The sequence below is a fragment of the Rhinichthys klamathensis genome, unplaced genomic scaffold (assembly GCF_029890125.1).
Source record: "Rhinichthys klamathensis goyatoka isolate OS25496 unplaced genomic scaffold, OSU_Roscu_1.1 h1tg000150l_1, whole genome shotgun sequence".
Classification (NCBI taxonomy): Eukaryota; Metazoa; Chordata; class Actinopteri; order Cypriniformes; family Leuciscidae; genus Rhinichthys; species Rhinichthys klamathensis.
Genome location: NW_026606685.1, coordinates 2,782,501 through 2,807,500, shown reverse-complemented (window position 1 = coordinate 2,807,500; position 25,000 = coordinate 2,782,501). Strand labels below are relative to the sequence as shown.

At 38.5% G+C, this 25,000-nt stretch overlaps 1 protein-coding gene across 10 annotated transcripts in view; it reads left to right on the top strand.

The window, feature by feature from the left end:
* celf4 (CUGBP, Elav-like family member 4) overlaps positions 1 to 25,000 on the top strand; it is a 91,915-nt gene that overhangs the window by 18,298 nt on the left and 48,617 nt on the right. For all 10 annotated transcript variants that reach the window (XM_056258415.1, XM_056258414.1, XM_056258413.1 and 7 more), the window contains exon 2: positions 10,119 to 10,201. In XM_056258415.1, the coding sequence (XP_056114390.1) occupies positions 10,119 to 10,201 (83 nt within the window). The remainder of the gene's footprint in view (positions 1 to 10,118; positions 10,202 to 25,000) is intronic.

Sequence of the window (25,000 nt, the reverse complement as noted above, 5' to 3'; positions counted from 1 at the left end):
TTCTTCTTTTTCTCCCTGGCAAGGGATTCAGCAGAGGGGAACCCAGGTTTAGTATTAAAGCCCATTAGAAATGCATCCACCAACCTCCTCAAATATTCCCTCACACTACCACTTCATTCCACTGGAATAATATCACTCAAGGAGAGGACTCATTAGTCCCAGAAACAGCTTCTGAATATTTAAGGCCTATTTTATTGAATCAAAAAAGAAAAGCTTGACATGGTTTCGGCACAGTAATTGAAGATCGCTCTCGTTCTCTTTTACTTTCTCTTTCTCTCTCTCAGATTACTCTCTGAGCTCATATTGCTGTCTTCAAAGTGCATTTTTATTTAATCAGGGGTTTACTGCGTCCAATTAAATATTTTAGGAAGACATGTTGTTTGGAGGTGGGGGCAGGGCGGAGCAGCGCAAAGGTGTCCTCGAGTATTTCAGGAGACCTTGAATTCTCAGACTTTTGGAGGACAGTTTATTCAAATTACCCGAGGTGTACGGGGATACTCATGTTAAAGGGAGGAGGGAGAACCTTGGGAATTTGGTACTACTACCTTTGCTCAATCTCTACCACCACGAAAGCGATGCACACTATTGCAGACACAGGCACGGTGACTAAAATGACGTGAACAAACATGACAGTGCTTGGAAACACTTTTTGGAACAATAAATGTTTGATCAGCACATATTGATTTGAGCACACACAAACCGCAGCTGGAAATGTCTCCGCTTACCTGGTGTGTTTGTGCCAGTTTGTTTTTCGGTTGTTTTTGGTGCACCAGTGATTATTGCCAAAACGGTCTTGGGTTATTGCCCTCACAGAAACATTTGAAGATGAATGCTTCTTTGGCCAGATGATCAATTGGATTATTTGCAGTGGCAGGTATAAATAATGACAGTAATAAGCAAAAACAAGTGAGGGAGCAGCTATAATTTATTATTCATATCATGAATCCCAATTGTTATAAATGACGCCTGCATTATTCCATTGACCTCTCCTTTACTCTCGAAACCTGTTGTGCAAATAAAAACCAGAAGGCTTATAGTGAAATACTAATGCAATAGTAAAAAGGCTTCTGAAACCACCACTTTTGATTCGAGATGTATACACCGCTCTGTGCATGTACTGTACTTAAATTGCAATGTCGTGTGGTTACAAAACATTGATATTTCCATTTACAGACAACATTTGTATGTATTTGGAGGGATTTGTTTACAGGTTACAACTGTATTTGTGTTATTGACATTTTCTAAGCGTTCTTTAAAATGTGAAAAAGCTGAAGAATTCCAGTTTATTCAGAGGAGTAGAACAACAATATGTGGCAATGTGTTTTACTTCTCTTTAAAAGTGTTAAACGTATTTGTTGTGTAATATTACATGAAAAGATGTGCAAAGTTATAGTTCTGAGCAATGCAAGTTATTACAGTGATTGCAAGGTGAACACTGTATTGAAATTCCTCCTCTTCTTTTTTTTTCTCTACAATGAATTCAGCCCTTTGTTTCTTTGGTTTGTTTCCATTCTTCCATTATCATTGCAATAGATTTAACAATGATGATGTCATTATAATATGTACATACTCAATAATAATTGGCCTTGCATTATTTCACATATGGCCCCTTCTTTCTTGCATCTTTAAACTGAAAGAACCGTGATGCATGTGTTGGTTCTCATGCAGTGAGACTGAACACGAGATGTTCTGAATGCCATGACACAGCAACTACTGACTAAAACCTAAGCTTGTCTAAACTATAATACTAATCTTTAGCAGCCTCCAGCCTTGCAAGCACGAGTATTTCCCTGATTAATTTTTTTTTTTTTTTTTGCAATTGCTTATCACAAAGTCTGACCAAGACACTGTGAATAGAGTCAGGGCCAGTGATCACCATGGTGACTGGGATGCAGCGCTGAAATACACAAGATATGTGTCACCAATAATGTGCAACTGGTAAAGGGCTTCGTAGGATGGCGTTTTCATAAACAACTCCTAAATATGCACACTAAACTGGAACACTTGTGGAGACAGAAAGTTAGCACTTGTAACCCCAAGAATGGGAGTCAGTTCTCCCAACTACTCATCCCTTGATGCCAGCACATAAAAATATTGGTTTATTTTGATAATGAATGGCTACATTAATACAACTAATTCATCATTCTTGTATTTCAGGATAAGGCTAAATGTATTTCTAATCCAGATTAGATTTCACTAGTTGATTGTGAATCTTATTGTAACGGTCACCAGCTGGAGTCCCCTTGAGAGCCACCAGAAGGCACTCCACATCAGACTATTGTCATTCCCTCACAAACTACATTTCCCATAACTCACTGCCCGGACTCATCATCACTGATTGCATCCACCTGTGTCTCATTAGTCTCAGCCTATTTAAACCATGTACACTCATTCATTCCCTACGAAGTCTTGTATCTGTCACAAACTGCTCTGAGACACGAAGGTTGAGGATCCAAAGGCAGTATTTATTTAAAGGGTTATCCACAATCGTAATCCAATTCCAGGCAAGGGTCATACACAAACAAACAATCTTAACAATAACAGATAAGGGCTGACTCTGAGGCAAAGAGAGAAATCCGAGGGGACAGGCAGAGAATTGGGAGAAACAGGATACAAACACGCTCAAAAATGCAGTGAGACACATACAAGACTTCGCAGGGAATGAATGAGTGTACATGGTTTAAATAGGCTGAGACTGACAAGGTAATGAGACACAGGTGGATGCAATCAGTGATGATGAGTCCGGGCAGTGAGTTATGGGAAATGTAGTTTGTGAGGGAATGACAATGGTCTAATGAGGAGTGCCCTCTGGTGGCTCTCAAGGGCACTCCAGCTGGTGACCGTTACACTTATAGGGTAGAAACACTGATTCATTGAATTGCTGAGCTAAAAAAAAAAAAAAAAAAAAACCTTTTCTGGAAGCGTCCACGGTGGTGACAGTTGAGTAAATACACTTTAACCACATTTTGTTACCTTCGGATGATTTGTATCATGAGCATTTTAGATTAATTTTATTGTTTCTCTATCGTTCTTTCTGCTTATTTACTTTGCTTGTGTGTGTTTGTGTGTGTGTGTCCATCCCTTAAGGGTGTCTGCAGAAGGAGAGATAAGACGCTAGTGTAGGACACTAGTGGAGAGTGGAGAATCTTTTCTCTACTTCCCTTTCTCCTTCTTTCCTTCAACCTTTCTTCTCCCTCGTGCTGCAATTTTCCCAGCATGCATGAGAGAGTGAATTGTCCCCCCAATCATGCGTCTGTCTTGTTTTATCAAAGTCAAGAATTTAGTATGTATTGCCTAGTAATTCTGAAACTGAAATTCTTCTAGTTGGCTTAAAAAACAATCTGTCTAAATCTTCATGCTCATCTGTGAAAATTGACGATCTACCGGTCTCTATATCTAGACAAGTTAAAAGTCTGGGGGTCATTTTGGACAGTACTCTTTCATTTGAAGCACATATAAACAGTCTCATCCGCTCTGCTTATTTTCATATACGCAACATCAATCGACTTCGTCCGGCTCTTTCAGTAAAGAGCACGTCAATTCTAGTCCATGCTCTAGTTACGTCCCGTCTTGATTCTTTGCAACAGTCTTTATTATGGATTGCCTTCTAAGGTACTCAATAAACTTCAGTTAGTACAAAATTCGGCTGCCCGCATCATCAGCAGAACTCCCCTTTCTGAACACATTACTCCCATACTAAAACACTTGCACTGGCTCCCGGTAAAATATCGTATTGATTTCAAAATTCTTCTTCTTATTTTTAAAGCACTCAATAACCTTGCTCCTTCATATTTATTGGACCTTCTTAATATCTATACTCCATCTCGGACTTTAAGATCGTCTTCTTCGCTCACTCTTGTTCTCCCTAGAACCCGCACTACTTCTATGGGGTCCCGGGCTTTTAGCTTTGCTGCTCCTTATTTATGGAACCTGCTGCCACAGGATGTGCGAAACAGTGAAAGTATTCATGTTTTTAAATCTCGCCTTAAGACCCATCTTTTCCGGCAGGCTTTTATGTGATTATTTTTATTTTTATTTTTTATTTTACTTGTATCTAAGGTTGTAATAATGAGTATTTGATTATTGTTGATTTGTTTTATTGTGTTTGTAAGGTGTCCTTGAGTGTCATGTAAGGCGCCTATAAATAAAATGTATTATTATTATTATTATTATTAGTAAATATGTTGGTGCAAATTCATCACTTGGTATGAAACTTTCTAGTTTAAATTATATACTCTACAGTTCAACAGTTTGGGATCACTACCATTTTTAAAAACATATTTTACCAAAGATTATCCATTTCAAATAAATGCTGTTCTTTTGAACGTTCTATTCATCAAAGAATCTTGGAAATTAATCCCAGTTTCCACAAAAATATTAAACAGCACAACTGTTTTCAACATAAAAAATAAGATAATAATACAAAATGTTTCTTGAGCTCCAAATTAGCATATTTCTGTATTCTTGGGCTTATGCATTCTATAGTAATATTATTTCATTTCTTTTAATTGCAAGAACATTCCGTTTGATTTTGTAAGATACAAATGTTGCTTCTGTGTTTGGTTGCCGTTTGATGTCTAATGTAAAATCTGGATTTTGAAGCAAAAACAGTTAAGAACCACTTTTTAAAGTTTCTCGAATTCATTTTTTATTTGTTTGTTTGTTTTATTTTTCCAGAGTGCTTTGAGACGTGCCCTGATGTTCAAAAGAAACCTCCGCCTCTGACAAACCCCTCCATTACCATCCGACCGTTGTGTTTTATCTTCCCTGCTCCCTTTGTACTGTATTTTCTTTTCTCTCTTGCATTTTCTGTCTGTTGTCTTTAAAGTGCTGTCTTGACCAGACGGAAAGAAACAATATTGCTTTTAGAGGACAAACAAATAGAGGTTCTCCATTATCTTTCCGTTCATCCCGTATATTTGTGCGCGTTCGCCTGTGTGTGTGCGCCCTGTGCTTGTCAAGTGGGACAGGGAAGCATGCACAAGTGTCCCATGAGAGCTCTAGCCCGTTCTATAACATGACAGGCCCTCAGAGGAGCACGCCAAGCTGTCACACTGAGCTCTCCCCAACGCTAATGAGTCAGAGTTAATTAAAAAACCCAGGCAGGACTGCGGGAGACACACACATCGACGCACACACATATATACGCAAGCGTACATGCGCTCACCCAACCTGGCCAGGGTTAAACACACAGAGTGGACAGCGGGGAAGAATATTGCTGATTCATGCTCTTGCCCGTGTGTGTGAACGTCAGCGCGTGTGTCCCTTGTGTGTGTTTAGCGTCCCTGCGGCACTGGGGCTTTTTATGAGGCAGGGAGAAAGTTACGCTCCTGATCCTCTCGGTCTTAGTTCCCTTTGCTCTCTTCTTTTTTTTTTTTAGTATCCACCAAAATAGCTACTAAAGTAATTACCTACTAGACAGAGCCGATGGCCTTGTGGGCAGGGCTTCGAACAAGTTCGAGTCTCGGATCCTGTTTACACCTGATATTAAGAAGCATTTTGGTAGACCGGATCATAAGTGGATGACGCTAAATGCAGGTGTAAACAGGGTCTAAAAACGTTTTGAGCTTGTCCACTTTCGACCACTTCCAGAGGTAGTCGAAAACGCATTTGACCGAATTGCTTTGGTAGTGTAGACGCTTATGTGGTCGAATGCGTTCGAACAGCCACAAAAAAACGCTGCCTACTGACGTAATGCATAAAATAAGACAAAAAAACGTCCCAAGCACAATGTTCTCTCACCATTCCTGATTGCTAACACTCGTGGCTATCCGAGCAGAAACGAAAGCTGCTGCTCTCTGTGTGTTTGAGTAGGAGGTGTCTGCGGAACAAAACTGGGTGTTTCTAAATTTGTGGGTGTTTTCACACTGGTGGGTGTTTATAAATCATGCAATGAAAATGATGCCCTTCTCCCGACCCCACCCCTAAGACCTACCGACACTGTGACGTGGGCAAATCAGGTAACGCGGTTGAAAACGCCCCTCTGTTTATGGGCTCGCCCCCTGATCTGGTAACTCCTATACCGTCTGCAGAGACCTCTATTTGGTGTGTTTTTCCATCGTCTCCGGGCGTGTTGATATGTAAATTGCGCGAGCTTATTTTGTGCATTAGATCGAAAGATCTAAAAAACACAATCATTTACCAACCCATAGACCCTCCCCTCGAATAAATCAGGACAGAAGTGGTCGAAAGTGGACAAATGACCTATTAAACACCAGGTGTGAACAAGAATGCGTCTCCCTCGTCTACTTGTGATCCGATCGGCCAAAACGCATCTTAATAACAGGTGTAAACCAAGCGTGCCGCACAAGCCCTCAAAAGTGAAGCCAAAGCGTCTCGATCGCCCCCCAGTGACCGGTCCTAGTATAGGTCATAAACCCCGCCTCCCCGTGTTATTCAACGGGACGCGAGACCAACTAAACAATTAAATTACACTTCACATAAGATATTTTCTGTCATTTACTGTAGTTTCTATCACGTTGATGGAATTTCAAGTGTTTGTTTTTAAAATTAGTTAGTTTTTAGTTAGTGATTTGATGCTATAAAAACGGTGCTGTGACATCATGATTGACAGCTGTGATTGACAGGTTCTCTGTGTGAAGTAGTAACTGAAGCATCAACTGACTTTTTTTCATAATGTTGACTATGTGGTTAGTAGTTGTATTTACCTTATTTTAACGAGGTACTGCAATCAGCAGACATCATTGGAGAGGAACGGAGCAGACAAAGGCCACTTAAGAAAAGTGCAGGGGCGTGTGCTTGCGATTGATTCCGCGAGAGTGAGGGCGGGGCCTTGATTTCGCGGCTTTACTTCCTGCTCACGACTGCGACTGGTCCCGAAAACGCTACTGCGCAGACTCAAGTTCCAATATGTCAGCGCCATATCGGGACACTGGCGGCGTCAGTTCTCTCCAATGGAAAAGAGCGAAGGGGCGTCGTCCATCTTTTTTTACAGTCTATGGTGTAAACAGGGTTAATGCTGTAGAAGTATTTTTCATTGTTAGTTCATGTTAACGCTTATATTTAACTAAAGGTAACGAATGAAACTTTATTGTAAAATACCAAAATCTCATATACATTTTTCATAATTGTACGTTTTTTTTTTTTTTTTACAATAACTGCAGAACCTGTGGTTAACATGGTCATTTTTTCTTTCATCACCAAAATGGTTTTATGTTCCTTTTTTTTTGTTAAAAAGAAAAGATTAGCATCTTGCTGCAACAAGGGTTTGTTTGAAAATAAATTTATGTTTTAATTTCCCATTTTGGTTAGCAATCAGTCTTTCCATCTTATCGTCGTTTGTGAACACTATTAGCATGCAGGCAGAAAATGTCAGCGGCAGATTATCATGTTTACTCAGCATATTAATATATTAGCATTTTTTTTATATTAATGCAAGATTAGCATAAACATTAGCATCCATTAACATTCTTTTGCATATTCAAATTTGCTTACTTCATGTACAAATGCGACGCTAATCGTTTCAGCTTTTGTTCAGTGGTTATTCCACTCAATTCCTATCCCAGTGGGATTTTTTGATTAAGTTGACGCTGAAAAGATTCACGGTTGTTTTTAGCAAACTACTTTAGCGGGGTGAGATTAGCATCATATGAGAGTGAGTGCATGTTCGAAGAGCTGGATGTTAACACAAACTCACATTGATGCACGTTAGGACAGATGTTCCGAGGAGGGACAGGAAGATTGTCGTCTTGACACACCGAACGTAAAGAGTGAGGCGTGAGTTGCAGCAGGCCATGAAAGCTGAGAAAAAGATCCTATCGCATCAGACGTGCTTGGATGAACTTTCTCGCCATCTCATTCTTTCTTTTTACAGATTTCCTCCATAACTTTTTGTTGTTGCTGTTGTCGTTGTTTGGCTTATCCTTTCATCGTGCAGTAAATTTTGTTAATTCACTACTTTTCATTGTTAGTTCATAGTTTCTATTTGCAAATCTTGTTTTTTAAGGAACTGCCTCTTGCCCTTTGGGACCAGTGCTGCATTGTCTCTTAAATCTGACATTTATTGATGTGTTTTTGGTCTCGAAACTTAAACATTTGGTGCTCTGTAATGTATTGAATATTGTGGTTGTGAATTCTGATCATTTAAATGGCAGATAATGTTATCTATATGGCTGCCTAGCATTTTGTTGAAATCCCAGAAGCATCATTCACATGACTAATGAATATTTATGATTTTTTTTTTCATGAAGTTACAATTGTTATTGCAAATATAACAACAAATTTAATTAATTCATTAAAATAATTTGTCATGATAAATGATTAATGAATTGTACAATTATAACACATGTACAAATATAAAAAAATGACGGTTGCGGCCAGTAAAAATGTTATTGCCAGTAAAAAAAATATAAAAATTATATATATATACACATACAATTTTGTGTGCGAGCATATATATATATATATATATATATATATATACACACAGTATATATATACACTCACCGGCCACTTTATTAGGTACCCCATGCTAGTAACGGGTTGGACCCCCTTTTGCCTTCAGAACTGCCTCAATTCTTCGTGGCATAGATTCAACAAGGTGCTGGAAGCATTCCTCAGGGAGTTTGGTCCATATTGACATGATGGCATCACACAGTTGCCGCAGATTTGTCGGCTGCACATCCATGATGCGAATCTCCCGTTCCACCACATCCCAAAGATGCTCTATTGGGTTGAGATCTGGTGACTGTGGAGGCCATTTTAGTACAGTGAACTCATTGTCATGTTCAAGAAACCAATTTGAAATGATTAGAGCTTTGTGACATGGTGGAAGTAGCCATCAGAGGATGGGTACATGGTGGCCATAAAGGGATGGACATGGTCAGAAACAATGCTCGGTTCCATGTTCTCATTCTGTTTACGCCAAATTCTGACTCTAACATCTGAATGTCTCAACAGAAATCGAGACTCATCAGACCAGGCAACATTTTTCCAGTCTTCAACTGTTCAATTTTGGTGAGCTCTTGCAAATTGTAGCCTCTTTTTCCTATTTGTAGTGGAGATGAGTGGTACCCGGTGGGGTCTTCTGCTGTTGTAGCCCATCCGCCTCAAGGTTGTGCGTGTTGTGGCTTCACAAATGCTTTGCTGCATACCTCGGTTGTAACGAGTGGTTATTTCAGTCACTGTTGCCCTTCTATCAGCTCGAACCAGTCTGGCCATTCTCCTCTGACCTCTGGCATCAACAAGGCATTTCCGCCCACAGAACTGCCGCTCACTGGATGTTTTTTCTTTTTCGGACCATTCTTTGTAAACCCTAGAAATGGTTGTGCGTGAAAATCCCAGTAACTGAGCAGATTGTGAAATACTCAGACCAGCCCTTCTGGCACCAACAATCATGCCACGTTCAAAGTCACTCAAATCACCTTTCTTCCCCATACTGATGCTCGGTTTGAACTGCAGGAGATTGTCTTGACCATGTCTACATGCCTAAATGCACTGAGTTGCCGCCATGTGATTGGCTGCTTAGAAATTAAGTGTTAACGAGCAGTTGGACAGGTGTACCTAATAAAGTGGCCGGTGAGTGTATATTTTATGCTTTGCTTTCAAACTAAGCAGGTTTTTGTACATAAAATTGTTCAAGCCTGAGTGTACTTAAAGCAGGTAATATTCTGAAAAGTGCTAGTATGAATGCTATTTTTTTACAAAAACTAATGATCAGCTTTTTTTATTGGCCAAAAAATCCCAAACAGTGCATCCTTATTGTCTGTCAATTTAATGAGCAAGCATGCACATTCATACACTGTTAAATGTTGATACCAGCAAGGCCTTGTAACCAGAAAATTAAAAGAAGCTGCATATTTTCTTCCACATACACACACACACACACACACTTGTATTTGCACACACTCTCCGTCTTTCTCTGGGGAGCATAAGTGTGTATGGCTCTGGGCATGTGCTCAGAACGTCTTCATCTCTCTTCTTTCTTTTATGTCTCTGTGTCTGCTACACAAATGTAATAATGTTGTTTTTCTTTCCTGGTTTGGCAAAAACAATATGAAGGTAGAGAGCCCAGCTCCACTCAAACGGACACCTGCTTGTGTCTCAACCTCTCTGACCTGTCTTTAATTTATCTCTGTCTCTGTTATTTCCTCTCTCAGGCTGTGCCTTCCTCACATACTGTGCAAGAGAATCGGCGCTAAAAGCTCAGACCGCGCTTCACGAGCAGAAGACGCTACCTGGGGTAGGTCAACACGGTCAAACACAAACATAAACATGCAAAAAAAAAAACACAAGCACACAACAACAAATGGGGTAGTTGGCATAAAATACTTTTGGGAAGTTTTCCATGTGACATGCCATTATAGCATATTATTATATGCATTTTGGTGTTATTTTTATAGCTTATATTAATTCAGGATGCATTAAATTGATCCAAAGTTCAGTAAAAATGTTTAAAATGTTACTAAAGATTTATATTTCAAATAAATGCTGATCTTCTGAACCTTCTGTTTAAAGAAATCTGAAAATGTGCTACTGTTTCCACAAAAATATTAAACAGAACAACTGTTTTCAACATTGATAATAATAAGAAATCAGCGTATTAGAATGATTTCTGATGGATCTCACTGAAGACTGGAGTAATGATGTTTCAAATTCAGCTTTGTCATTACAGGAATAAATCACATGTATTTTATACATTCATTTTAAAATCTATTAAAACGGAAAACTGTTATTTTATATATTTTATAAATTAAATTGTACAAAATATTAGTGTTTTACTGTACTTTGATCAAATAAAAAATAGTGCAAATTTATATGTAATACATTTTTGCATTTAAACACATTGTATGCAGGTTTGGCTAGAAGATTTATTTCCGTGTATTTTTTGTCGCATATCACAAAAAGATAGCCCTCAAAAAGCGCTAACTCTTCTTTTTTGGCTTGCATTTTCAATCCCGTTCCCTCGCTTCTCATACTCTTCCTTCCTTTTCCTCTCCATCTCTCTCTCTTTCTTTCTGGAAGAGCCTTGTACCCAAGGGCAAGAACTACACAGCACCACATTAGAGCTGGCCTATTTATAGTGTCTTTTAGTGTTTCTGAGCATGTGTGTGTGTGTGTTTGTGTGCGATCGTACCGTATGAATGTCTGCAGGCACGTGTGTGTGTGTGTGTGTGTGTGTGTATGTGAATGTATTACTATGTCACTCCTTTTTAGGTTCAGTAGAAACTTGCTGTCCCGCTCTAACATCGTTTGGTTGCAGTGTGTGTGTGTGTGTTTTGAAGTTTCTCCGTAAGCTCTTGCTCAGCTCGGTTTGGTGTGTTCTGTTTTAATGACGCCTCCAGGGAGAATGACAGTTGCCGTGGCGAACGGAATGCCTTTGATGCGAGTGATTATGACATCATAGATGTTGAATGCAAGGGGAGTCACTTTGCTGTAGTTCCACTTCCTTTCTCTTAGTGCAAAGAATATTCACTCTGTAAAAGCGCGCACACAGCCATACACGTTTCGTTCATCCGCCCCCATCCCGCCATGAGCGTGTAAGTCATCATGTTAGATGTTGACTGTAATAAGAAAAACCCTTGATCGTCTTATTACGAGCACATCTATTTGCACGAAATGCAAACGCAGCAGCAGCAAATGAATTCAATCGAAGGCTCTGCCTATCACAAATGTTTCATAAGAATACTAATTACCCAGAGGAACATTTTATCGCTCGGTTTGCTCATTCAGAGCTCAGGAGACTTAATAGAGTTCTTGGTTGTCTTTGTCTCGGATGTTTCTCCTATATTTCCTTAATAGATGTAAAAAGGTGTAAGTGAGACGTATAGTATGAGTAAAGCTGTGAAATGAATGTGGATAGTACAGCTGAGATCATTTGAGTTTGGGGGAATTTAATGAGAAATGTTTGAGCTCATGTTGAGATCTGGTAACACTTTATAATAAGTATATACAGTAATAAAGTATTTGCAAATCTTGTGCAAACTATTAGTTTATAGTTAATTAATACATTAGTAGACTATATACAAACAGTGAATTCTTCGTTCATTGTCACTGTAATTAACTAATTTTTATTGTTTAATTAGCTCATATATAAAGAGTTAGATAATGCTTTGCTAACAACTTATTAACCGTAATTAGTTCTCACTTTAGATTAGGTCACGAAATATCGGAAAATATCATTAATTAAGTGCTTTATTAGACATTAATTACATTGGAATTAAGAGTTCCTTAATGTTTACAAATACCCAAAAAATAACAATTTTCTAAATAACAAGTACAAATACTCATTATGTCACGTTGTTAAAATAAATCAGTTAGGATTAGAGGTAGGTTTATGAGATAGAATATATATAGTTTGTATATTCTTGTAGAATTCTTGTAAAAAAAACAAATTTTTATTGTGAATAATAAATGCTTAAGTAAACAAAGAAAGAGAGACAGAGAGAGAAAGAAGAATAAATAAGTGTGAAGTGATGAAAAAGTCATTGGAACCTTTTATGTGTTTTATCTGCAGGAGAATCTTGAGTCATCCTCCATCTCTTTTCCTTTCTTTCTCTTTGTCCCCCTTCTCGGCCTTTATGCAGTAATCTCTCTCATTTTTCCACTTCACTTGACAGCTTGATGGTTTTTAGGAAAGTGGTTTTTATGTTAGAAAGTTCTGTCAAGTGCAAGAAGGCCTCCCAAGTTCAAGTCTGGAAGAGATAGAAAGAGCCAAAAAGAGTGGACCTTCAGTCTCTCCAAATGAATGATGAAAAACACATTTGCGCCTGTTAGCTTAAAGCCTGACTCTCTGTGACAGTTTCTTTTGTTTTGTACGGGATCCACTCAGACTAAAATTACACAAGCATTTATATTGTGCTTATCGAGCATTTCTGCCATATTTGACATCACAATATTGCAGCTATAAAGAAATGCAGGACAGAATATAGTGTTTATGGGTGTAATTTGGTTTAAGGTGTATTACCTACTGGTATGATACAGAAAATCAGCCTTTTGTACCTTATATTTTTTCTGGGTTATTACATATAGTTATATTATCATTTGTCATATTTTCGGGCTGTATTCTACACTTTTATATTTTGCATAATGTTATTTAACGGTCTTAATTTAGTTTTATAAAAGCAATTGTGCACCCTTTCTGACCTTTACAAATAAACCAGCGGTTTCGGTACTGTATCTTTAAGACTTTTATTTGTAAATAACTCAGGGTTGATTCATGAAGTTGCTGATAACTAAATAGCCATTTATAAGTAAACACTGGTGATCATATGTTAATGTGCTATGATTTTTTGAATAACGTTTTGCACATATCGGAACTGAAGCTTAAAGTGTAACTTCACAGATTTTCAACCCTCTTTGTATTGTTACAGTGTCGTTAGTATATGTAAATGAACAGTGGTGTTACTCGTTCTTCATGCTACCTGGACCGAGAAATTCACATTTATTTGTCAGCAAAAGTCCTTTTTTTACAGCTCCAGGGCTTTCGTGAAAACTACAGATTATACTTCCGCATTTTTGTATCCCCGCCCAAAGACTGTCGGATCGACAGAGGGTTATTAACAGAACAGTTATTGCTGAAAATTGTATTGTACTTTGTCTACTCTCTGTCTACTCTAAACAGAATTATAAACATAGAACACTATGGCTACAGATTTCTTACCTGGACGTGACGGCATTTTGTTTCGTTGGGTTGCGTGGTTTCTTTCAGTTTTCCCCCTCTGTTTGCCCTAAAACACTGTGTGCGTAGTCATCCGGTTTGAAATATTGACTACAAACATGGTCAACATTTCAAACTGGATGATTTTCCATTTTCAAATAGATTTTCCGTCTCGGCGTTCTCTCCGTATTTACGATTCTTTGCAGCCTTTAGCCACTGACTAGCCTGGTTAAAACCAGACCATTCTCAGTTGTAACTGAGTTATGGTCTGGCAAAGCGTCATAGACAAATCATTTCCAGAGGGGCGGCAACAACGGACGTCGCGGATAGACCTAAAACCAATCAGAGCGATGAAGGAGATGACGTATGCAGAGCGGTGGAGAAACATCTCCGAGTGTTGTTCTTTGCTCGGTTTTTAACAAAAAGGAAACGCTTAAATCGCTTAAAACAGACGCGATAGCTGATTCGAACGAGTGATGTTCGACGGAGGCATCCATCTTTGTAATGTAGGCTACAAAATCTGCTTCAAAATCCCAGCGCTGTCGTCATCGTGTAAAGCCCGCCCCAACGTTTCTGATTGGTGCCTCGATTTCGGCGGATTGGAAATGGGCTTGAATGAGCTCTTTGCCAGACTAACTTTCAGAGCAAATCTAAATTTGCCGGAAGTTGTCTGGGTTTTCCCAGGCTAGCCACTGACTGCAACTGGCTGGAAACCAAAAATAACTCTCTCCCACTAAACGTTATTGCACCCAAGTCGACACCATTGTAACTAAAAGTTTGCTAAGAAGTATTTTCTACTAAAACAAGGTGGTATTTGATGGTAAGCATATCCATAGCAGACTGGTGGGCGTGGCCTTGGACTTGCATTTTGGGTGTTGAAGTTTTCCTTCCTATTTGGCAAAAGGGAAGACTAGCTATCAGATAGCACCGATTCCTTTTCTTTCTTTCTTTTTTTTGCCTTTCTACTGCATAGGTTGCCAAGTTTTATTGAAAGGCCATTTTGCCAGTGGTATTACATCAAAAAGAACAAAGAAAATCCTGTTTTCTTAAGTTATGCCCCTTTTAAAATGTAATTTATGACAGTTTCTGCGGTATTTGTGGCATGTTAAACTGTCACTTTTTAATATTTTAAAGTTTAAAAAAACTCTTTTTCCATCTTAATATATTTAAAAATAGCCTATTAAATTGATTCCTGTGATGGCAAATTGTCTTTCATACATATAGATTATAAAAGGGGGAGATTTAATTTCGTTTGGGGCGATTGCAGTGACAAGTCAGGCCATGCTCTCATGCACACTGTATTTATTAAAATCTCTTCCGGCCTCTCTCTCGTACTACAGTATGATGCCTCAGAAGCACTCTATTGATTCTGGCACTAGGCCTCATCAGCAGAAGGGTGTGTGTACACACCCACGGCCGCTCTCTCGCTCACGTTTAAACACACACACACACGCACGAGTACAAACGGGGCAGCTCTTACTCACTGGAACGCACACAAATGCAAAATGTTCACAAATACGCATTCATGTGGATGAATATTCATGTAAAAAATATTTGCAGGAGACTCAAGCTGCAATGCTCGTTGTGGCAGGGCTTCACAGATACACAATGGTTATGTTCAAAATGGAATACTACCAGTATACTGTGCATAGTATATGCTATCATTTTAAAAGAACATTTCAAACAGCTACATCGTTGTCAAATTAACATGCATGTTTAATTCAGCAAGCACCATCCAGTTAATATCTTATAAATAAATCCAGCTATTTTGCATTTTTAATCCCATTTTGTCAATCAAATAATGAAGTCAAAAGAGATCTCAGTTGATATTTGTGACAAAGTTCGAGATTCACGGAAGGAGGAGGCGGGAACTGGCGAACATTCAACGTAAGTTTAATAACGAAATTAACAAACAACAAAACGAAAGTACGCGTCAGCCCCTCGCGGACAACTGCAGAATATAAACATAATGAAACACAACATAAATGTCCCAAGCCTGGCACTCTCTCTCGTCTTACACTGTCATCTCTCCTCCTTTTATCCTTCCGGAGCTCCTCAATGGGACTCGAGACTGATGTGTCCCGCTGGTCTTTAACAATCGCTATCACGGCTCTCGGCCCTGCCCTCCTCCTCACCACAACACTGTTCTTGTTCATTTGTCAGAATGCTGTAAAATGTCAAGTTGATCGCATTGCATTATGGGATTCAGTATTTCACACAGTGCGCTCTGGTTGCACGTTCTGGCAAATGTTGCATCATTCGGATACTCGCACATACAGAAGACTGGCACAGAATGCACTGTATACACACTGCATGCTATTTTCTTTCAGAAATAGTTAGTGTTCCATTCTGAACATACCCAAAGATAAACCTACCTCACCTCCCACGTACACACACATATATCGAGATGAAAAAAATGCACACACCCACTCAAAAAAATGTATTTTAAAGCACACATTTATACTCTCAAACACATAAATGGACTGTCCATTGACCAATGATAGTACATGCTGACAGTCTGTGGATAAGGAAGCACAACATGGATCAATGCATCATTTTGTAACTCATAAAGGTGTACTACACACACACACACACCTAGCAGCTCTGATCTCTGATATGAGCCTGCGCCGTGCCTCCAGGAACAGAGATGAAATGGGAAAAGAGGAGGGGTGAAAGAGAGGATTGAAACACATGAGGGGATGGAAGAAAGAAAGAAAGAAGGACAGAATTAGGCTCTTTGCTCTGATTCCTGTTCATTTACTTACTTTCTCTATCTCTCTCTCTCTCTCTCTCTCTGGCGATTGTGTGTGATATGCTACGGACCCAGAAATCCATACCATTGACCAACCGCGTGACCTACTTTTGTGGCAGCTCTTTCAATAAGTCTGCCGACTGGTCAATATTGACCTGATCCCCAAGAGAGGTCCGGGGAAAAGGGGAGTGTGAAGACCTTTGAATGTGTTGTGTTTTAAACCAAAGTAATTGCTGTATTCATTTATAGAAACGTGCAGTGTTAATCTTACACTACAAGTTAAAGATTACTATAATATTATTATTACTATCTTTCATATTTTAGAGTAATTATAAAATAATGTAAATAACAAAATTAAAATTAAAAATAACTCAAATTGAAGTGTGGGAATGATGTCATGACCTTCCATTTATTCATAATGTTACAAAAATGTCATTTTCAGATAAATGCGTTTTTTAAATCTTATTAAATTCATCAAAGAATCCTGAAAAGATGTATCACCGTTTCTTCAAGAAATGTTGATGATAAGAAGAAATTATTATCACCAAATCAGCATATTAGAATGATTTCTGAAGGATCATGTGACACTGAAGACTGGAGTAATGATGCTGAAAATTCAGCTTTGACATCACAGGAATAAATTACAGTTTCAAAATGTATTCAAATAAAATAAAATAAATTCACAATAGACTTGAATCATCAATCACCAATCGTACAGACTCCAAACTTTTGAATGGCAGTGTATACTGTATTTATAGTTACAAAGATAATTTCAAGCATTTAAGCATAAAGGATCATCAAGTGTGTCCAAACTTTTGACTGAAACAATATATTTTGCATAAGAAATCTTGTAGGATGTTTTAATATATTTTTTGTGTCTTGTGTTGTTTTAAAATGATAATTAAGCGGGGTTTTTTTTCTTTTTTCAGTAATCCTCATTGCAGTAATGAAAAAAAAGCTTAAATTGTAAAATATTTATAAATAATGGCAGTGTTTCTTGTACTACCATATTATGATAATCTAATTAAAAATGAAAACCGTAGTTGTGGTATATAGTATGTGGAATACTATATTCCACATATTGATGTGTGTAGTTGTCATGAAAATTTCACAATTCCAAATATCATTATGGTCTTCATTTTCTTAATGCAAAATGTATTTTCTGTTTGTGACTTTGGGGTGAAATGTCTTCTGAATGGAAGAGAACCTTACTCAGAATCACCTGCGAGTTCACAGTCCTCACGTAATCCCTCACAGTGATTAAACCTGCGAATCCGTTGCTGAGAGAGACGTTTTGACAGATACTCGTCTGTCGTCGTGAAAAATAGATGCTCTTCTTCTCAACTTGTAGAGCTCGCTGCCTCCACTGTGGGGGCCTGCTGTACTGATTACAACATTATGTAATACGGAAGAGACGCTCTATATCGAGAATTCAGTGTGAAAAATGCTTGTGACAGCACAGTGGCCCAGGAAGGAGGAAAAAAATACACATTTCCTTTTGCAGCCGATGTCGTGCTGACTTCGTCTAAACACTGTGCGGGCGCCCGGAGCGGATGAGACAATAGGTACGTTGACATATCCACTCATAATAGCCTCGTCGAGCAGACAGCAGTTGCGTGTGGTGATTTGTTGCTGGTTAATGCGACTGTGCTGTGGTCGGAGCCATATGCCGGCGGAATAATAAACTTTACAGCGGAGGACATTTGTCCGATGTGATTGGTTTTATTGAAGGACGCATTTTCACAAATCTTATTGGAGCCCCGGTGGCGCAACAGTTTGGTAGCCGGGGCAAGCGGACACAGCAACAACAGCGACTCGGGAATAAAAACACAATTGCAGGCCACGACTTGGCTGCCTTTTAATTATTGATGGCCACTTCGGCTCTGCATTGGGCCGTAATTGCATTACAGGTCACTTCTCAATAGCAATCTGTGAAAGTTGTGGTGATGTGTGCTGGGAGACGATCGATAGGTGCTGTCCAGGGTGCTGGATCCAGACACACGTTCTCTCTCTCTCTCTCTCTCTCTCTCTCTCTCTCTCACTCATTCTATTTTCTGCTGTCTGTTTCTCACCTGTTTTCTCACTGTTCAGGTTCCCTCTGTGGTGGCCTTTATTCTTGAAGCTGTTAGTCAATTGGAAATCTTTCATCTTTTCAGGAGTCAAAGAATGTTCTGAATTTTACACTGCTGTATGTGGGCAGCGAATATCATACAGCACTTAAACGGGTATTTCTTTATGCAAAAGTGAGCTACTGTTTAAAAAAAATCATTTATTTAGCCCTATTAATTACTTATTATTTACTTATTACTTGATTAGCCATTTATTATGACAGGACTAGATTTACCTGAGGAGGATCATTATTTTTGACTTTATTTCTGCCTAAATTGATTTATATATTTAATTATTTTTATGGTGACACAACCTCTGTGAAAATTGAGTAAATCTCATTTCACCCGAGTAGCAATGTCTTTGCGAAATATTATTTTTGCACGGCATTTCTCATTTATTTTGACCTTTGATTACCATTACTAGAGCAACATTTCTTTTCGCATTCATTATGGATTTCTTGTGCGTAAAATCAACAAAACAGCTAAGAGTCTGAATACTGCTGGCATCTCTCATGTAAAAAACAGCTAATCTGATCACAGACTGCTTAGAATGGCCACTGTAGTAAAACTCATTTGATGTGCATCCGCACGTACATATTGACTGTTTTACAATGGCTTTTTTACGACGACTGAAACTTTGTATTAATAGTGTTTATTGCCTCTTTAGATTAATCGCTTGTTGTATTCCTCAATTGTAAGTCGTCTTGATTAAAAGTGTCTGCTAAATGAATGAATGTAAATGTTATATATTTTTCTGGTTGTGTATATATTTATATTATGGAGTTTCTCGAATGAATGAACTATTAACACAGGCATACTCAGCATGAGCATCATTGTGGGCCTTGCCAATCTACGCTCATTTCCTTTCTCCTGCCCAGTTCTGCCCAGTTCTTTCTCATCGCTTCCGTCCACACTTAATTTCTTTTGCTGTCTGTCACACATTTGCTGTGTCATCCTGTCCCTTTCTTCCTGTTCTCCTGCTGTACTTCGTTCCCTCTCTCTCTCTCTTTCAGGGCGGAGAGTTGAGGAGACAGTAGATTTTGCATGCTCTAAATACACTCACTACGTGTGGGTCTCAGTGTGTGTTTTGCTATGGTGTCATCCAGGGATGGGCGGCAGGAGGAAGCAGTGTTTGTTAAATCATGATTTCGTGGCCACAGAAGAGGAGGGGTGAAGGGATTGAGGCTTGGAGAGATCAGGCCAGAGTGTGTCCAGGCAGCTTGGCAGACATCTAAGCCTCCTGCTCTATTTGTTCTTCCCTCCATCCCCGTTTCCTTTTTCCCTCCATCCATTTCCATGTCTCCTGGCTCTTAGCTTATTCTGTTTCTTTATTTTGTCCTCTTTTTCTATGTGGGGTGTCTCTTACTTATTCATTTCAGAGGCAGTACTTTGGATTGCTCAGTGCTTCATATCCCATGCGTTGTTGTGCCATGTTCTTCCCGAGCACTGTTTCATGGACCGTAGTTCTATGTTGTGATTTTAACAAGCTGTATTTTAAGGAAGCATCCTGTCAGAAAACGAATAACATGGGTGGTGTGTGTGTGAAAGAGAGAGATACGGTTTTTGCTGTTTAATAACGATAGGAGAGATACTGTTTGTGCTGTTTAAAGGGATAGTTCACCCAAAAATGAAAATTCTGTCAGTAATTACTCACCCTCATGTTGTTCCAACCCCGTAAGACTTTCGTTCATCTTCGGAACACAAATTAAGATATTTTTTATTCAATCTGAGAGCTGGATCACTCCTCCATAGCCTTCTTATAGGATCGAAACTGGCCGGCCCAAAAGTTACGAAAGACATCGTTAAAATAGTCCGAGTGACTACAGTGGCTCAACCTTAAGTTTATCAAGCGACCAGAATACTTTTTGTGCGCAAAAAACAAACAAAAATAACGACTTTATTCAACTATTCATTTCCTTCTCTGTTGGCCTCGAGTGAGTTTACGTAGTGATATTGCGCAAAGCTTCTAGGTTGTACGTCACACGCATCACACACATGACCAGCGTCGGCCAATAGTGAGCCTACGTGTGACGTGCAACACAGCGGAGGAAATTAATAGTTGAATAAAGTCGTTATTTTTGGTTGTTTTTTTTGCGCACAAAAAGTATTCTCGTTGCTTGATAAACTTGTGGTTGAGCCACTGTAGTCACTCGGACTATTTTAACGATGTCTATCGTAACTTTTGGGCCGGCCAGTTTCGATCCCTTAACCCTCTGGGGTCCAAGGTGTTTTTGGGGTCCTTGAGATGTTTTGACATACTCTGACATTTGTGCTTTTTTCAGTTGCTTATAAACAAATTACTGGGAAAGGTGTAATTACACTCTATTTAGCACAAACAGGGCTACCATAATATGTTATCAACATGTATGTACATGTTTGTATTTTTGAGAGAATATTGTTTATGCGTGGTTATTGAAAAAACTAAAACTTAAGGTTTCTGAAATAAGGCCACAAAACACATACTAAATATGTGTCCACAAGACTTTTGACTAATGGATGTTGTCGCCTAGAGTTTTTTCTTCAAAATGATCTGAAAATCATCCTGCCTTATCATTCACATAAAACAATAGATTGGTTTAAATTTAAAAATGACACTTTTTGTTTGGAAAGGCAATATGCGCAGGGGTGTGACCTGCTGTGATTCACACCTGAGAAGACAATGGGCCCGCATAATGAGCGCATAATGGGGCTGCATACTAATGAGCCTTTCATTCAGGTGTGTCACTGAGCCACAAGAATGCAATGACAATATATATATATATAGGCCTATATAATACAAAATTGGTTCACAGTTCCAATTATTTATTTATTTTTCAAATTGTGCTTGCAAATTGTATAATATCAAATGTAAACATTTCTAGTAATTGTGCAGTTAATTCTCATACTGTTTTTACAGAAAGTTTGGGAATATATCCCAAATGTGTCACTAATAAAACACAATACAAATAATTTAAAGAGAAGGCTTATATTGAGCTTTTAAGATTTACCTAAGATTTATTTATATGTAGCCTACATATATTTTTGCTATTTTAATAAAAAGGTTACAATTACAACAACAATTAAAATTAACTATATTTTAAATGTAATCTTTCTTTATATATATTAAAGTATACATTTTATCATACATATTTCACAGTTGCGGATTAATTAGTTTGAATATAGCCTACAATCGAACAAACACTATAATAACATCTTAGCAAACAAGCTTATTTGATGTGGCAGTATTTTACAGTAAAAACGACATCTTGTCTTTCATATGTAACATATCGTTATTATGATTAGGACATATAAATGTTAATTTGTAGTTTAATACGTTGCTTATACAAAAATATTTTATTTCAACATATTTCAGTCGATTTTTACTCATCTCAGTATTGGAGTATAGTTAGGTAAAAGCTGTTCATTCATTCACACACAAAAATGCAATTCATATTCAAACAGTCTTTTTGTTTACAGACACTATTTCATATCGCGATTAGAACAAAGCACTTGAAAATAAAGAATGTACCTATTCCTCAGCTGGATCCGTTGCTCCTCCAAATGAAACTACCTGCACTTCTGAGGTAATTTTTTCCAGGATTATTATTAAGATAGTAATATTCCTCACAGCGTCGTAAATATGAGTCTCTTTCGGTGGGTTATCCAGCTGATGTGTGGGCGTGGATCGCCTCAGAGCATTTGTGTTTGAATAGAGCGCGCGCTCCGTGGGCGTGGTCAAATTAACTTTAATGACCTGAGACGAGAACGACTATCATCTCTCTCTTTTCGTACAGATTACATAAAATGAGAAAATGTGTTTTTTATATAAATTACTTCATTTAAAAGAAGATAATTCAGGCTTCATGCCTGTGTGCCTGCATACCTGTTTGACTGAGTATTTGCAGAGTTACAGTTCATTTTTCGGACGCGTTTCAGAATGGACTTCGCTGACAGAGAGAACGCAGAACGCGCATCATGTTTATTTTTCTTTATTAGGCGAAAAGCACAACACTTTGTTTTTATTATGAGGTTCCACAAAAAAAATACAAATTTAACAGGATCGAATGATGTACAACACTTATATGTAAGATCAAAATCAACAGAGTAATTTGAGTCTCTTTTGCACTGATAAGGAAAAAAGTGAGCTGGTATCGCCGGCGAGACCGCCGACCCCAGAGGGTTAAAGGTCCCGTTCTTCGCGATTCCATTTTTCAAACTGTAGTTAGTGTGTAATGTTGCTGTTAGAGCATAAATAATACCTGTAAAATTATAAAGCTCAAAGTTCAATGCCTAGCGAGATATTTTATTTAACAGAAGTCCCCTTTCAAAGCCTACAGCGAACGGCCGGTTTGGACTACATCCCATACTTCCTTTTTTAATGACGTAACTAGAACAGTTTTTTGACTCATCTCCGCCCACAGGAATACACAAAAAAAGGGGGCGTGGTCTTGTTGCGCTCCCACGGAGAAGAAGCACTTCAGCAGCGCATGCATCTCCAATTTATGGTAAGAGGAGTGACCTTTCCGGGCAACGTGCGATCAGAGCCGTTGTCTCTCTATGGCTCTGCGTGCGATAAGCTGCTGTCGAATCACAACACAGGAACCGCTGGCACAATCAGAACTCGTCACGTATTTTTGAAGGAGGGACTTCATAGAACAAGGAAGTCATCGGGCCGTTTTTTGGACAGTGAAAACAGCGGTATACAGATAAGTAAATTGTGTGAAAAATACAGTGTTTTTTTACACGCGAAACATGAACACATGTTATATTGCACACTGTAAACACTATCAAAGCTTCAAAAAAACATGAAGAACGGGACCTTTAAGAAGCCTATGGAGGAGAGACCGCTCTCAGATTTAATCAAAAATATCTTAATTTGTGTTCCGAAGATGAACGAAAGTCTTACGGGGTTGGAACAACATGAGAGTAAGTAATTATTGACAGAATTTTCATTTTTGGGTGAACTAACCCTTTAATAACGATATGTAGATTGTATTTATTAAGACGAAAAAATGATTTTATTCCAAGTAAATTCTGTTCTTTAGAACTTTCTCTTCATTAAAGAATCCTGAAAATGTATCCCAGTTTCCACAAAAATATTAAGCAGCACAACTATTTTAAACATTGATGATAAGAAGAAATTTTTCTAATATAGTAAAATAGGCAATGGTTATTTGAAATTGTAATATTTCACAATGTTACTGTTTTTACTTTAAAAGAATGTAGACTTCTTTCAAAAATATTTAAAAAGATGGATGGATGGATTTTATGTAATTACATTTATAATCAAAAAATATAATGATCTGAATCTTTTTACAGACATTTCTCTTGACTCATTCACGATCTTGATTCATATTTTTACTGAGCTTGTCGAAATGCATTCTGGGATTGACTTCAAAAGATAAAGCAATGCTGTAGAATTTGCCCAGAATTAAGCATGAAGGCTTAGAAGGCCTTTATTAATAACAGCTTACATGTTGGAAGTGTGCCTATATGATGCTTTAAAATGATGCTCACTATGTTTTGGAACAGACCACTGATTTCTCACGCATAACTCGTTTGTAATGCGTTTCGTGCAGTTTGATAATGATCTGCACGGAACGTACTGCACAGTTCTGTGTTATGTTATGAGTTTATAGAAAATTCCAAATATGTTTAAACGTCAGTTCATCGTTTTCTAGTGGTCTCTGGCCTTAAATGTGTAACCCATTCAGCTCTGGCCTGTTTGCGATTGTGTGCTCTTGATGCTGTGTGTTCAAACTGCCAGACTGTGCTCAATGAGGCTTCTCCTTTGCTCTGACTTCCTGCCGCGAGCGTCCTCCCGGTTAGCCAGTCAGAAGCCTGTATGTGTGCGCACATGTTTGCGAGTGGAATCTAGACTTGATGTTTTTATGATTGCGTGCACATATCTGGCTGTGTGTTTTATTGATGACTTATCAATATCACATCACGTTCATTTAATAACAATCAGGAGTATGATATCCAGCTTCTATTCAGCTTCTTCTGTGGAGTTCACCACAAACTAGGTCTCCTCTCCTCTCCTTTCACTCTTCACCTTTCCGCATGGCAGGACAATGTCTCTCACTCAGTCTCTCTCGCTTTTTCTCTTGTCTCGTCACTTACAACCCTTTGCTTACACCCCCCCTCCTATCCGAAAGTGATTTAACAGCTCTGGACGTCAGATGTGTCAACTTCTGTTAACTGTTTCCCCCTCTCTCTTTTGTTTAACTCCCATACTCCGTGGACACTCGTTCTGATTTGTGAAGTCCAGCCCTCAGTGAAGAGACAGCGATTTCTCAGGTCCATTATTAGTCAGATCAGCAGCCGAGAGGTGCATTAGCTTTGTGTTGATTAATATGCAGCATTAGCATTTGTGCTAAAAACATCGCTGAGCTACTGCTGCCTTCAAGTCCTCCTGGGAGGTTGTGTAGTCATGATGATGTGGCATGATGTGCATTCAAGAGATTTTGATCGGAATAAACTGGATGAGTTGGGCAATTTTAAATTGCATTCTTTTTCGCATCCTGACAAAGACAGAATGCT